This window comes from Hylobates moloch, unplaced genomic scaffold (genome assembly GCF_009828535.3).
Source record: "Hylobates moloch isolate HMO894 unplaced genomic scaffold, HMol_V3 SCAFFOLD_7, whole genome shotgun sequence".
Taxonomy (NCBI): Eukaryota; Metazoa; Chordata; class Mammalia; order Primates; family Hylobatidae; genus Hylobates; species Hylobates moloch.
In genome coordinates this window covers 89225091-89239393 of record NW_026652282.1, presented here as the reverse complement: position 1 = coordinate 89239393, position 14303 = coordinate 89225091, and the positions used below count along the sequence as shown (strand labels likewise).

The 14303-nt window shown below is 36.2% G+C and overlaps 2 protein-coding genes across 4 annotated transcripts in view; one reads left to right on the top strand and one right to left on the bottom strand.

Annotated features, from left to right (window-relative positions):
* The window catches only part of NUP62CL (nucleoporin 62 C-terminal like), a 146587-nt gene that overhangs the window by 44648 nt on the left and 87636 nt on the right, over positions 1-14303 (top strand). The gene's annotated exons all lie outside the window — the stretch shown is intronic.
* Positions 1-14303, bottom strand: part of DNAAF6 (dynein axonemal assembly factor 6) — a 40241-nt gene that overhangs the window by 15608 nt on the left and 10330 nt on the right. For both annotated transcript variants that reach the window (XM_032756410.2, XM_032756409.2), the window contains 3 exons: positions 12392-12464; positions 10182-10287; positions 6063-6159 (listed from right to left, as the gene is read on the bottom strand). In XM_032756410.2, the coding sequence (XP_032612301.1) occupies positions 6063-6159; positions 10182-10287; positions 12392-12464 (276 nt within the window). The remainder of the gene's footprint in view (positions 1-6062; positions 6160-10181; positions 10288-12391; positions 12465-14303) is intronic.

The window sequence follows — 14303 nt, the reverse complement described above, 5'->3', positions numbered from 1 at the left end:
TTTTTTTTTTTTTTTTTTTTTTTTTTTTTTTTTTTTTTTTTAGTTTGTTCATTAGCTCTAGTGACACAGTAGGAACTAAATATTACATGGATGAATGCATGCATTCTTGTCATCAGCTAAAATGCATACATAAATCTCTCCTGTCTTAAAAAAACTCCCCTAAATCCTGCCTCCTTCTCAAAAATCATTTCCTCATTCTCCTCCTCTTCACCACTAAACTTCCTCAAAGAACAATCTATATTTGCTGGCTTCTCTTCCTCACTTCCTCTTCACTTCTCAGCTTTCTTCAGTCTGGTGTTGGCCATGCCACTGAAGCTGCTCTCTTCCAAAGATCACCAAAGACTTCTTAGCTGACAAATCTCAAAGTTCCTTCTGCATCCTAATCCTGCTTGACAGCAGCAGATACTACTATGGTTTCCCTCCCATCTCTGAATATCCTTCTCAGTTCCTCTACCTTTATTCATCCCTCAAGTATTGGTAATTTCCAAGGTAAATCTGTGAATCTGCTTGCATGGAATCAGGAGATTCTGCCAGGTCCAGCTCAAGGATTCCAGACCATGTGATTCAGATATTTTGATGAAACCTCCAAATGACATCATCAAAATGTAAAATTACTGCTACATATATGAAGTAATATGTGTATGACATCCTTTACCTTTATTCCATCCTTGACCATAGCCTATTTCAAACACACACACACTCTTTCTTTCAATTTTTCTCCATCTCATTATGATGGACTTTTATCATCAACTCTACTAATTTTGGTATTGCTTAAAATTTTACATATATATTACTTTCATAATCAGAAGTATACTGTCTATATGATTAGATTAGCTTTTAAGGAAGTACTTGTTACCATGTCTCACAACCACCATCACTATGAAGGAGTGTTATGACATTAACTATAAATGTATATATTATGAATATATTACTGAGACAACTATTAGAAATTTAAGTGAAGGTTTACTGTGCTGCCTGGAACTGACAATAAGGAATCATAGTACAGATCAAATATCCTTCCCTCTGCCACATGGTCTGGTATACAACCAATCAAACAAGGTTAACATAATCAGGAAGCCTACCAAAAAAAAAAAACTAGGTCCATCCTCTAGAGTGGAATAGAATGGAAAACAAAATCTATTTCATTATCAAGCAGCCAAATACATTTTTTCATTAAAAGTAAACAAATATAGGCTAGGCACAGTGCCTCACGCCTGTAGTCCCAGCACTTTGGGAGGCCGACAGGTGGATCACCTGAGGTCAGGAGTTCGAGACCAGCCTGGCCAACATGGTGAAACCCCATCTCTACTAAAAATACAAAAATTAGCCGGGCTTGGTGGTGCATGCCTGGAATCCCAACTACTCGGGAGGCTGAGGCAGGAGAATTGTTTGAATCTGGGAGGCCGAAGCTATAGTGAGTTGAGGCTGCATTCCAGCCTGGGTAACAAAGTGAGCCTCTGTCTCAAAAAAAAAAAAAAAAAAAAGAAAAAAATAAACAAATATAACTGTTTTAACCTTAAGAAAGAAATCAGGATTTGAAGAGCAGACCATTCAGGAAGCAAGTGAATTCTTAGAGGATGAGCAAATACTTTGCTCAAAATGATTGATAGCACTTCCTGAGATAAATATGTATGATAAACCTGTGACTCCTGGTTGTGTCTGTCTGCCAGATGGTGACTGACTTGTATCCCATCCCTGACTCTCATCCCATTCTCAGTGAGATTTAAAGATGGGGGAAGAATCGTATCCTAGGGAGCAGGTGATGTTGGGAAAAAATAGGCTTAGTGGCTTGTTTCTTGGGTCATATCAGAATGTCCCCTTATCAATATAGATCTATCAAAGTAAAACATCAAAATATGTGTTCATTCTAGGTAAAAGAGCATCAAGCTATCTGCAAGCTGCCTTTCCCCTCTTCTAGAACAAACAAAGGGTAATTTGGCAGAATACCAATAACCCTAGCCCCATTCATTTTTGGATTTTGGCACCATGGGTGAAAATGAGAATCTGCTGACCTATTTTTCCAATACACCCATCTCATTTCCTGCCACAAATAATCCTATGGAGAATTAGGGTATCTTGCTACATATTTTTGTACCTATAGTTCCTTTTTCCATACTCCTCAACTGGCACCCAAGAGGTCCAGTACTTCAGTCAGTCTGGCAATAACCAGTAGTCAGTAATAGCAAAACTGCAATTACTTTTGCACCAACCTAATAGCACACCCATTACAGTGAGAGCTTTGGGAAGAGGGATGGAGAATATAGGTAGAGCATAAAAAGAAAAACAAACAACCAAAACAAAATGAAATAAGCTAGGGCCTTCCACTCGTGGGGTTTAAAGAAAAGCATATATGTCACCAAGGAAAAAGAAGCCCTCTAGATTTCTTATTATTCTTCCATTAATGTATATGAGTATTTGAAACCTTTTAAGCCTGACCTTAGTTTATCAACTGTAATATCAGGATGAGAAATTAGATCAGCATCTTTCAAACTGTGTTCCAAGGAACCTCAGCCATTCTCCTAAGAGCTGCCTCATGGGTGATAGTACCTTTTTAAACAAGGCAGTGGTACTTTTTACGTTTACTACACTGGGCTTACTCATAGAATTTTATTTGGAAAAAAAAAAAGCTTGAGAGCCAGAAACAAAACAAAACAAACCTGTAAACCACTGGCTAGCTCTAGCTCTAAAATACCTAAATATAGATTAAGGCAAGGGAAACTTGGTGGCTACAAACTCAGGAGTAAAGCAGTTGCAGAGGATAACAATATGGCAGGGAGTATTTGAATAATGGGGCTCTTTGGGTTTGAGGTTCGAAGCTGAAGACATTCCTAATTCATAATTTTGTTTAGGACCGTCGCTTTGATTTTGGATTCATAAATCTTGCTTTCTTATTTGGAGTCTGGGGAGGGTAAAGGAAAGGATGGTCTTCGTGAATTTTTAAACCCAAATCACTTTTTGTACGTAAACAGATTGTACTCTTATTGCCTTACTCGGTTTAAGTAAGGGTTTTTTCTTAAAGTTTTTGGATTGGATTGTTACATATAGATCAGGTCCAGGACACAAATAACATATTTAGGCAATTCTCAGGTACAATTTTCCCCACATTTTAATGTTTCTGATATTGAGATGAACTGCACAGTCAATGGTGGTATAATATGGTATTATATCTATTTTCCTCTGAAACATTGTTATTGTTAAATAAATGGCACATTTACAATTTTATGATGTCTTAGATTCAAGGAAACACCATATTATCAAGAAGAATGATAAGCATCTACATTTGAGCAAGAAATACTTGAGATGGGCTCAACAACCTATTTACTCTGAGTCTTGTCAGTGGAGTAAGCAATGACAGTGGATGTCATCATTAGTATGCCTACAGGATAACATTCAAGCTACAAATAAAAGCTACAAGCTTTTATCTTTTCTGAGAGTCAGCTTACTAGTCCATTATTACCTACACTTACTCTTTATTCTTGTTATATTCTCTGGTTACTCAAATATGCCATGCTATTTCATGCCTGGATACCTATGTGCTCTTACCTCTGCTTGGAATGCCCTTCTTAGAATGTTGTCCACTGTAGAAATATTATCCTCTTGAAGTTGATCCCTTCCTGCTTTATGTCACTACGTACCTGAACCTGATATATGTCTTTATTTTTCTATCTTTAATTTTTATGGGTACATAATAGGAAAATATATTTATGGGGTACATGAGATATTTTGATACAGGCATACAGTGTATAATAATTACATCGGGGTAAATGGGGTGGGTTTGTATCACCTAAATCATTCACCATTTCTTTGTGTTATGAACATTCCAATTGTACTCCCTCAGTTACTCTAAAATGTACAACAAATTATTGCTGACTGTTATCCTTCTGTTGTACTATCAAATACTAGATCGTATTTATTGTATCTAACTCTATTTTTGTACCCATTAACTATCCCCACATTTCCAACCCCCACTGCCCACTACCCTTCCCAGTCTCTGGTAACCATCATTCTGTTCATGGTATATGCCTCTAAATATGTACTTACCATACTGAACTGCAGTGATTTATTAGGTGTCAATCTCCTTTACTGTAAATTCCTTGAGGACAATTAATTGTTTATCATTTATTTTTGTATCTCTAGTACTTAGGACAGTCCCTGGTATGTAGTAACATTCACTAAGTATTTAAAGATTTAATAAATGAAGAAGCAAAGAGAAATAAATGAAAGAAAAAGGAACAGTATACATGTGACAAAGTGCCACAGTATCAACAAATGTGTTATTTGCTGCTGCCTTTCAGTGGTGTCCATGACTTATCCCAACCTTCTGAACTTCTAGTAGACTTATAATTGTTTACAGTGAGTTTAATTCTTAATAATAAAATTGGTTCATTTATGTTAGTTTTGTCTCCCCAGTTGATTATAAATTCATTTGAGAGAAATATCAAGTCTTCTGTATATACTTATTGAGTTTTAGATAAACCATATATTCCTATTATGAGGTATGATTTAGTTTCCGAGATTCTTCATTCAGGATACCTTTATTATTAAAACTAGTGGCAATTTTTGCATGAGAGAAACTGTAAGCCTTGCAACAGTTTTATTTATTTAGGGCCTAGAATTCCTCCAGAATTTAGAGCAATCCCCAACACTACACATCAAAAACACAATTTTACAATAATTTAAGAGAGAGGAATTTGAATCTTACTGGTAAAACCCTGGGAACTAATTACTTCAAGATTACTTGAAAGCTTAACTCATTAGAGTTTGAAAAATCCCCTGGGGTACTTAAAGCCACTATTCCCATTATGTTACTTGATTGAATTGAATGTCTTAGATTTTGCTAATAAGAGAAAACCTGAAGTTCATGCAAAAGAGAAATTCCATTTATCATTTGCTTAAGGAAAAAATATTACACATCTCCCATGGGCACCATGGTATTCTATAATGTATTGTAAGAAAGGAGGAAAAAAAATAGAAGCAAAGTTCCCGATCTCAAAAAATAAAATTTTAACACAAGAATTACGTGTTAATGTTGCTAAAATGAATCAAATTCCACACTCTAGGTTAGACCCAGATTTTTCAACAAGGTCATTATCAGGATGAAATAAGCAAAAGTAAGGTGGTATCATTGATATTGTTGGTATTGCCACAACTGTTATACAGAAACAGTGACCTGGTAAATAATGCCTTCCAACACTCTGTAGCGTCATTCAGATAAGAAAGCAAAGTAACATTTTAGATGTCTTAGTGGTTTTTTTTTGTTTGTTTTGTTTTTTTGTTTTTTGTTTTTTTTTTTGAGACGGAGTCTCGCTCTGTCGCCCAGGCTGGAGTGCAGTGGCGCGATCTCGGCTCACTGCAAGCTCCGCCTCCCGGGTTCACGCCATTCTCCTGCCTCAGCCTCTCCAAGTAGCTGGGAGCGCCCGCCACCACGCCCGGCTAATATTTTTGTATTTTTAGTAGAGACGGGGTTTCACCGTGGTCTCGATCTCCTGACCTCGTGATCCGCCCGCCTCGGCCTCCCAAAGTGCTGGGATTACAAGCGTGAGCCACCGCGCCCGGCCTGTCTTAGTGTTTTTAATCAGAAGTCAGATCCCCAAATTAAGAAAATCCCTTTTTAAGTCCCACATTGTAAGCTGAGTCATTATAAGAAATACAGAAATAAGAGATAAGACAGATGCGGGGAAGGAGATATTTCATTCTGATTGCCTGTCAATTCATCATAAGTTAATAACCAATCAGTTGGCATGCATGGGACGGAACTAGGATGGAAGAAAATCCAGTCCAATCCAATTGGGAAGTTTTAATAGGAACAAAAATAGAAATTGTGTATTGTGTCATATGATTCTATTATGTTTATTTGTAAATCTCATCCAAATGTGTAAACTTAGTTTATTTTGTACAAGTTAACAATTTTAAACTGTCTATCCCATTATTACCCTAGTACCTGAAACATAGCAACCACGATTTTTAAAGAGTTGACAAACTTGCCTACAATATTATGTATATAATAGTCAATTTAGCTACAATGGTCGTATAGAAAATGAAGAAGGGGAGGAGAGGCTTACCACTAGTTCACTGCAACAACCTGTCGAGGAGTCCTTTTTTGACAACCCTAAAAATATATCTTCTGTTCCCACCTGCTGTCTGAATATAATCTCATACCTGAAAAAAAAAAATCAATGATTATAGGGACTCAGATGAAAGAGCAATTTCCTGTCACAGAAAAGAAAACTAGTAACTTATGAGGACATGCTATTAGAAAAAATAAAAGGACTAAACAAATAAAGTGCTTGCAGGTCTTCAGGCATGTAATCAAACATAAAGGAAAAGAAGTCTAGAAATGTGGTCAAAATAAACACTGAAAAGCAGGATTGTTATTGTTTTCTAAAATGAAGCTTTAACTGTTTTAGAGCTAGACAAATAAAATAGATTGAGAGAACTTCTAATAAGATTCTAATAAGATTAAAAGCAGAATTAAAAAAAAGGAAAGTCTGTTCCTGAAAAACAATAGCTCAGAAAAATACTGAGTCCATAACCTAGGGATTGATAGAAACCTTCCTCTGCTAAGTTTAAACCACAGAGCAGAGGAGAAAATTCAGCTTTAGTACTGTTTCTGTCATTAACTGTGGACCTTGGTCAAGTCACAAACTCATGGGGTCTCAGTTTCTACATTTGTATGATTTATGGGAGGGAGAGGCAAGTTTGAACTGAATGATCTCTACGGCTAAAATTCTACAATAGAAACACTGGTAATGTAGTCAGCACAGCTACACTGTAGTGCTTAGAATCTAGTCTTACAGAATTCTGTTTAATGAAAGATTTTCCTGATATTTCACCCCACACATGAAAATTCACAAATCATTCCTCCCTCCCAAATTTGGGCCTCCAGGAATAGAATGGTTTACAGAAGCACCCACCACAAGGTACCCCATCTCTTCAGATAGAATGAAACAAACATTTACAAATTATTATTATTATTATTATTTTGCTTAATGCTACCTTAATGAAGAAATTGTAGATCTCTGGATAGTAAGACTAAAGAACTTGATTGAACTTCTGACCATTTGCCAATAGGAATGCCCAAAAATAAAAAAGGGATTTCTCTGAGTTTGAACATGGCTAACAATAAGCAGCTATTTGCTATGGGGCACTTTTCTCTTAATAGGCTATAACATCTACCAATTATTTATGAAGGTGAAGCCAGGTTAAAACAAACAGAGGATTGATCCGTATGTTCATTACTCCTAATGGATTTGCTCAAGCTCCTGCTCTTATCCTGAGCTCCAGACGCAATTTTCCAACTGCTTACTACAAAGGTTTGCCTGGATGTCCCAAAGACAACTCAAAGTGTACATATCAAAAACCAGCTACTCATGGTGGCTCTCAACTGTAATCCAGTGCTTAGGGAGGCTGAGGCAGGAGGATTGCTTGAGTCCAGGAGTTTGAGACCAGCCTGGGCAACACAGTTAGACACAGTCTTCACAAAAATAAAGTGTGCACCTGTAGTCCCAGCTACTTGGGAGAGTGAGGTGAGAGAATCGCTTGAGCCCGGGAGGTTGAGGCTGCAGTGAACAATGGGTGGGGCCGGGGGGTGGTGGTGGTTGGCAAAGAAAAAAAACAAATTTAGTTGGGCACTGTGGCTCAAGCCTGTAATCCCAGCACTTTGGGAGGCTGAGGCAGGTGGATTGCTTGAGGCCAGGAGTTCAGGACCAGCCTGGCCAACTTGGTGAAACCCTGTCTCTACAAAAAATACAAAAAAACATTAGCCAGGCCTGGTGGCATGCACCTGTAGTCTCAGCTACTTGCGAGGCTGAGGCAGGAGAATCGCTTGAACCCGGAAGGTGGAGGTTGCAGTGAGCTGAGATCACACCACTGCACTCCAGCCTGAGCAACAGAGCAAGACTCTGTCTCAGAAAAAAGAGAAAGAAAGAAAGAAAGAAAGAAAGAAAGAAAGAAAGAAAGAAAGAAAGAAAGTTCTTCTTAACCTATAATTCCTATCAAAGTTAATGGCATTATCATTTCCTCAGTCACCCAAGCTAGTAACTTCAGCATCATCTTTGACGCTCTCCTCTCATCCATTTTATCTAACCAAATACCAACTCTTCATTCAAAACTCACTCAAATAATGACCCTCATACTTCTCCCCAAGGCCAGTGCCTTAGCTCAGCTCCTTGTTATTTTTTTACTTGGCCACTTGTGATTCTTTTTTTTTTTTTTTTTTGAGACGGAGTCTCACTCTGTCGCCCAGGCTGGAGTGCAGTGGCGCAATCTCGGCTCACTGCAAGCTCTGCCTGCCAGGTTCACGCCATTCTCCTGCCTCAGCCTCTCTGAGTAGCTGGGACTACAGGCGCCCGCCACCACGCCCGGCTAATTTTTTTTTTTGTATTTTTAGTAGAGACGGGGTTTCACCGTGGTCTCGATCTCCTGACCTCGTGATCCGCCCGCCTTGGCCTCCCAAAGTCCTGGGATTACAAGCGTGAGCCACCGCGCCCAGCCACTTGTGATTCTTCTTTTTTGAACTGCCTGTTCATATTCTTTACCTATTTTCCTCTGTATCCATTGAGAAATGTTGAAATGTATTTTCATAAGGTAGAAGATGAAGATTTTTAAAATCTTATAAAGCAATTTTCCTCATAATAACCTGAAGTTATTATTCATTTAAAGCTTTCATGGATGTTCTATCTATCTAACATCAAATATCAGGATGAAAAGGGAAAAATAATTCAAATTTGAAGTTTGCTGCATATGGATATTTGACATTCGTTAGACAATATGACAAATAAGTGACTTAGTTATTACTTTTCATATGGATATGTGGACACTATATAAACATAACTTCAAATTTACTCCCTTCATTCTCTAAGAAATGTTTTAAAATCTCCTTTGAATTTTTATGAGGTTTATGGTCTTGACATTGTTTATTTGAAAGCTGGATACTTCTTTCTAGTTAATTATCTGCAGTCTCCCACTGCTTCTATTTTCAGAACTCATGTAGAAGGTAGAAGCATGGAGTTTTTGTTTGTTTGTTTGTTTGTTTTATACTAGACAATTTTGGCTGGGCTCAGTGGCTCATGCCTGTAATCTTCGCACTTTGGGAGGCTGAGGTGGGCGAATTGCCTGAGGTCAGGAGTTCCAGACCAGCCTGGCCAACATGGTGAAACTCCGTCTCTACTGAAAATACAAAAATTAGCTGGGCATGGTGGCAGGTGCCTGTAGTTCCAGCTACATGGGAGGCCGAGGCAGGAAATTGCTTGAACCCAGGAGGGGTGCAGGTTGCAGTGAGCAGAGATTGTGCCACTGCACTCCAGCCTGAGCGACAGAGCGAGACTCTGTCTCAAAAAAAAAAAAAAAAATACTGGATAGTTTTGTATTCAGTATTAGAAAAGTTGTCAGATCACTTGCCATAGAAGTCTTTAAGAATTTATATAGTACATTATAATTTAGTAAGTGTTGGCTTTATTTTTCCTGCTATTCTAAATAGTCAATCCAAATTTTATTTCAAAATACATATATGTAAAGCTTAGTCTATTTGACCAATAATTTCATCTATGTATATAAATATATTTTAAGGTTCTTAAAAGTATGAGTGCTTTTAAAATCAGAATAAAAGGCTTTTTATAGTAATTCTAAATTTCATATTTATAACTTGATTGTATTGAAAAGGCTACAAAGCAAGTCTTGAACCCTGCTTGCAAAATACACTGAATACTAAATATAATCTTAGAATATCTAGTAAACAAGTCTGGGTAATAATTGATAATTGGAGAGAGAACATAGCCTTTTACCGAAATTGTGGAACATTGAGAAATTAAAAGGAAGTCCTTGACAAATAAACATGGCATTGTAATTTAGTTTGTATGAATGCTAGCAATTTAATGGGCTGGCTTTCTCCAACTGCTAGTTCCACATTATACAACAAACTGACATTAAATATAAATTTACAATGGAAATGACTATATTTTTCATTTTTGCTAGATAATAACTGAAAGGAAGGTGTTATGCTTTATTATTTGTTTCTGCTCTAGAAGGAAAAAAATCATCAATTACACATGCCTTCTGTGTGTCACTGTAGTTTTATCTTTTATGTGGTATGTTACTTTATGAATCTTGTAAAAAATAAAATGCTATCAGATGACACAGCTAACTTAAACTCCTAAAGACATTCCTGGCTTCATTTGACTTACTCTGGGATTTCTCTAACATCCCACATATCATCATGTTCTGCTCCTTCTGGAATCTCTTCTGAATTCCAGATGTCCTCGTTATTTTCCTCGCTGGTTTCAGGGATGACTGTGAAGAAAGGGAAGATAAAGCTGAAGCTCATGCTTTTTTCCTTCTCTAAATTGCTCCTGTTCTTCTTCACACTCAGTTTGGGATCATTGAAATAAAACATTATTTGTAATCACTAGCTTGTTTTTTGGTCAAAACAAACTAAATTAGTAACTACTGACTAAATGTTTCTATCAATACAGAACCAATACATTGTAGAATTTTAATAACAGCTGTAGAGAATTTGGCAAAAACATAAACAAAAAGAAGAAAATAATCTACAATCCAACTGCCTGGAGATAATCAATGTTAGTATTCTGTTGTGTATCATTCCAGTCTCTCTCTCTCTCTCCATATACATATGCAAAGAAATATTATACATTTTTCCAGAAACATAAATAGGATTATATTTAAAAATATTTTTATGTAAAAGAAAAAATCACAACTACAATCAATCTGATGTGGGGAGAAATGTCTTATCTTGCACTGTTTTTACTATATAAAAACGCTTTGATATCTTTTCCATGCAAGCATAACATAATTCTCAAAATAATAATATCAATTAAAGAAACTGAAAGCAGTGGATACAATGATCATTTTTTAGTCCAGCATTTTCCTCATGCAGAGCTGAGCATGTCATCTTTAAATGTTTAAAAATGAATAGGCTCCAGTGGGCAGGCAAAAACCCAGCTTACATTTGTTTTAACTATTGTAGCATCCAGTGGAGACCTGCATTAGGTGCAGAACACTGCTTTGAGTCATTTTAAGCATTCCCAGAAATGCACCCAATTGTTAAGTTTTCAATTCTGGCAATTCTTTTGAAATTATCAGCTTCTATCTAGCACGGGCTTTGTAAAGCCTAACTACAGATTTATATATAACATTTTACATATGAATCATTGCCTTTAGAATTTAAAGATTATTAGACCTACATTACCAGAAATACAGGCAGCACAGAAATACATGAAATGTGAACTAGTCTGCCATGGAGCGAATATCTCTTGAGTAAGGCAAATAGCTTCTTGAGTATGTATAGCAATAATAACTGAAATTTTAAAACCATCCTTAGACCTCATTTTAGCCATTATTTTAAACATTTGTCCAGATTAATCTTTTGCAATTAACTAAATTGATGAATGAAATTCACTTCCTCTCCCTTCCTATCCTCTGGTTAATGGTGATCATGACCAACAGAATTAGAGCCTTTTATATTTTTAAAGATTTGTAAAATGTTCAACTCTGTAAAAATGTATAGCTCAAAATGCTGGGGAAATGTAAAAATATTATTTAGGCTCATTTATTGGACTTTTTTAAATAAGTAAACTCAAAGATGTTAATGTATAAGCCTCTTAATGTAAGATATAATTGTGTAGTTATTTGTTTTATTGTCTTCTCCAAAAGTCTATTAGCTCAATCAGAACAGGGACCTTTTCTGTTTTGATCTGCATTGTAGTATCAGAGATGGTCATACTGCCTGATACCTAATAGGTTCTCAATAAATATTTATTAAATAATTCAATGAATGAATTCCATGAAATTGCTAGAATATAGGAAGGTAGAAGGTAAAGAAGCTAAGCATCTTGGTAAATAGACCCCAAAAAATAAAAAATGATCTAACCACACGTGACTTTCTTGGTCTTCTATCTCAGAAAATATGCAAGGAATGTGGATAACTTAAGGCAAATATACTTCCATTATTAGAAAAACTATTTACCAGCAGTAGTAGAGTAAAAACAGCATCTTTATATGTAAATGGCTATTCATCATTTCTATGATTATTTTAGTTCATCTGTTTTCTTTCTAAAAATTATTTATTCATTTCTCCATTTTTAATGAACAAATAAAAATTGTATATATTTGTGATATACCACATGATGTTCTGAAATATGTATACATAGTGGATGACTAACTCAAGCTAATTAACATATGGATTACCTCACCTACTTATCATTTACGTGTGATGAGAATACTTAAAATCTACTGTCTTAGCAATTTCCAAGTATACAATACATTGTTATTTAGTTCATCTTAATAAATACTAGTATTAGTACGTATTACTCTCCCTGTAATTTTTCTACCAAGGAAAAGATTATATTGATCTATATTGCTTTGTTAAATAACTTACCTTTGAGCTCTTCTATTTGGGGTGGTCCAATATTCCCAGGACCCATGGCTCCAATAGTAGATAAACCATTTGTCTGAGGGAGGAGAAAAAGTTCAATATTCTATAATTAATACTTGTATGACCTATATGACTAGTGATGCTTTAAATTTGATAGGATTTCCATCAAAAAAACTCATGGAGCTTTCCAGTTTAATTACCCATCATTGTTATACAACAGAAAGACAGATGCCAAGTACTATTTCGAATATGCTTTCCTTGTTCTTTCAAAAAGTGTTCGGTTTAATAAACTCTACAGCAGAATTGATCTTTGGTCAGGCTAAATCCCTAGTTCCAGCTCAGTGAATCATGTATCCCTGGGGATAGAGGAATAAGCCACATTCATCTCTATGAAGGTTAGAACCAAGTATTAGTATAAAGGCATTGACACTTTTGGGGTTTAGCAGTGTCTGGTTGCAGTCAGATGGAGGACAGAGTATGTGAAAGTTTTATAGAAGTAAAAACTAACACTAAGCAGAAGCTAAGTATTCAGACTTCAAATTAATCATTCAAAAGCCCCGATAACTGCTTTTACTTTTTTCCACTGTAGGTATGAAACACTTCCTTGTCCCACCCCTTCATGACACTGAACTAGTGGATTTAAACAGCAACCACAAATTAATAGTCTCTAATACATGCTGATGTACTTCAGTCTTCATAACTTCATAAGTTTATTTTTCCATGTTCTGCACAAGCATGCACATCCCCAAAGGACTTGCCCTGACTCACCAATACAAGCAATCTTCATTTTTTTCAACTAAGTATAACACATATTACACTATTGTTATAGCGACACCACCTCATTGGCCCGTCTCAGGGATTCTTTGATATTTCAAGAAAATCCCAATTTCTTACCAATTGTTTTTTGCTGATGACAGACCTTGCAGCTCCAACTCACTCCACTGCTGGCAGTCAAAAAATTCTTGTCTCCTTGCCTACTGGCCAACTAGCACCTCTGTCTCTCTTTTCTCAGGCCCCTGTCCTCATCTCCTAAGACTTTAGACATGTACAAAAGTTAGAATGTCTTGTTTGGGCAAGGAGAGTAGTGTCTGTCCTTGAAAGCTGATGGAACAGCTCACGTGGGTCTTTATTATGTGAAACTATTCCAACAGTTATAAATCAGAAATTAATCTATAATATCTCAACAGTGTCTGAGACAGTAAGTATTCCTTTCCAAAAGGTGTTTCAAAAGTGCTATGTCTGCGGTTAAGGCATTACAGGCATTTTTATGTGAAAATCCCAAGATAATATTTGGGACATTTTTTTTCCTCTTTTTAATCACTAATGTCATATAAATGTGTAGTACTTTTCTTAAATTATTAATCATCAGAACACTAATAGTCAATCAGAGTAAAGCATTTCTCAGAACATAAGGGCCTCTTGTTTAGTTGAGTGCTGCCTTCCACAGAAAATTAAAAGCAGTAGAAGTAAAACCTTGGACATTCATGACAAAAATTGGTATACTCTCCATGGACAGTGATTGGCTCAGAACACATGGGAGTTTCAATTTATTAATTTAATGAAACTAAATGACTAAAAATAAAATTTTCAAGTTAAAAGATGGAATGGGATCATAAAAACATTAAAAACCATCTGGCAATTGTTTCCTATTAGAACATCATCTGAGCCTTTACCATGAATCTACAGCCAATTATCTGAGCAATTTATCATTGCAATTCATGCCACTTTGTAATATGTAAGACAGAACATCGTTATAATGTCTGTGAAGAGCAGTGAACCTTATTTCCCACAGGCCTTAAGATCCCCTCATGGCTTTGAAAAATGACAGACACACTCTCCCCAATCTCCCAGATTCTTAACAAGTCATATAGAAAAGGGATAGTGTAAATGAAGCAATGTGTATGCAACTGTTCTC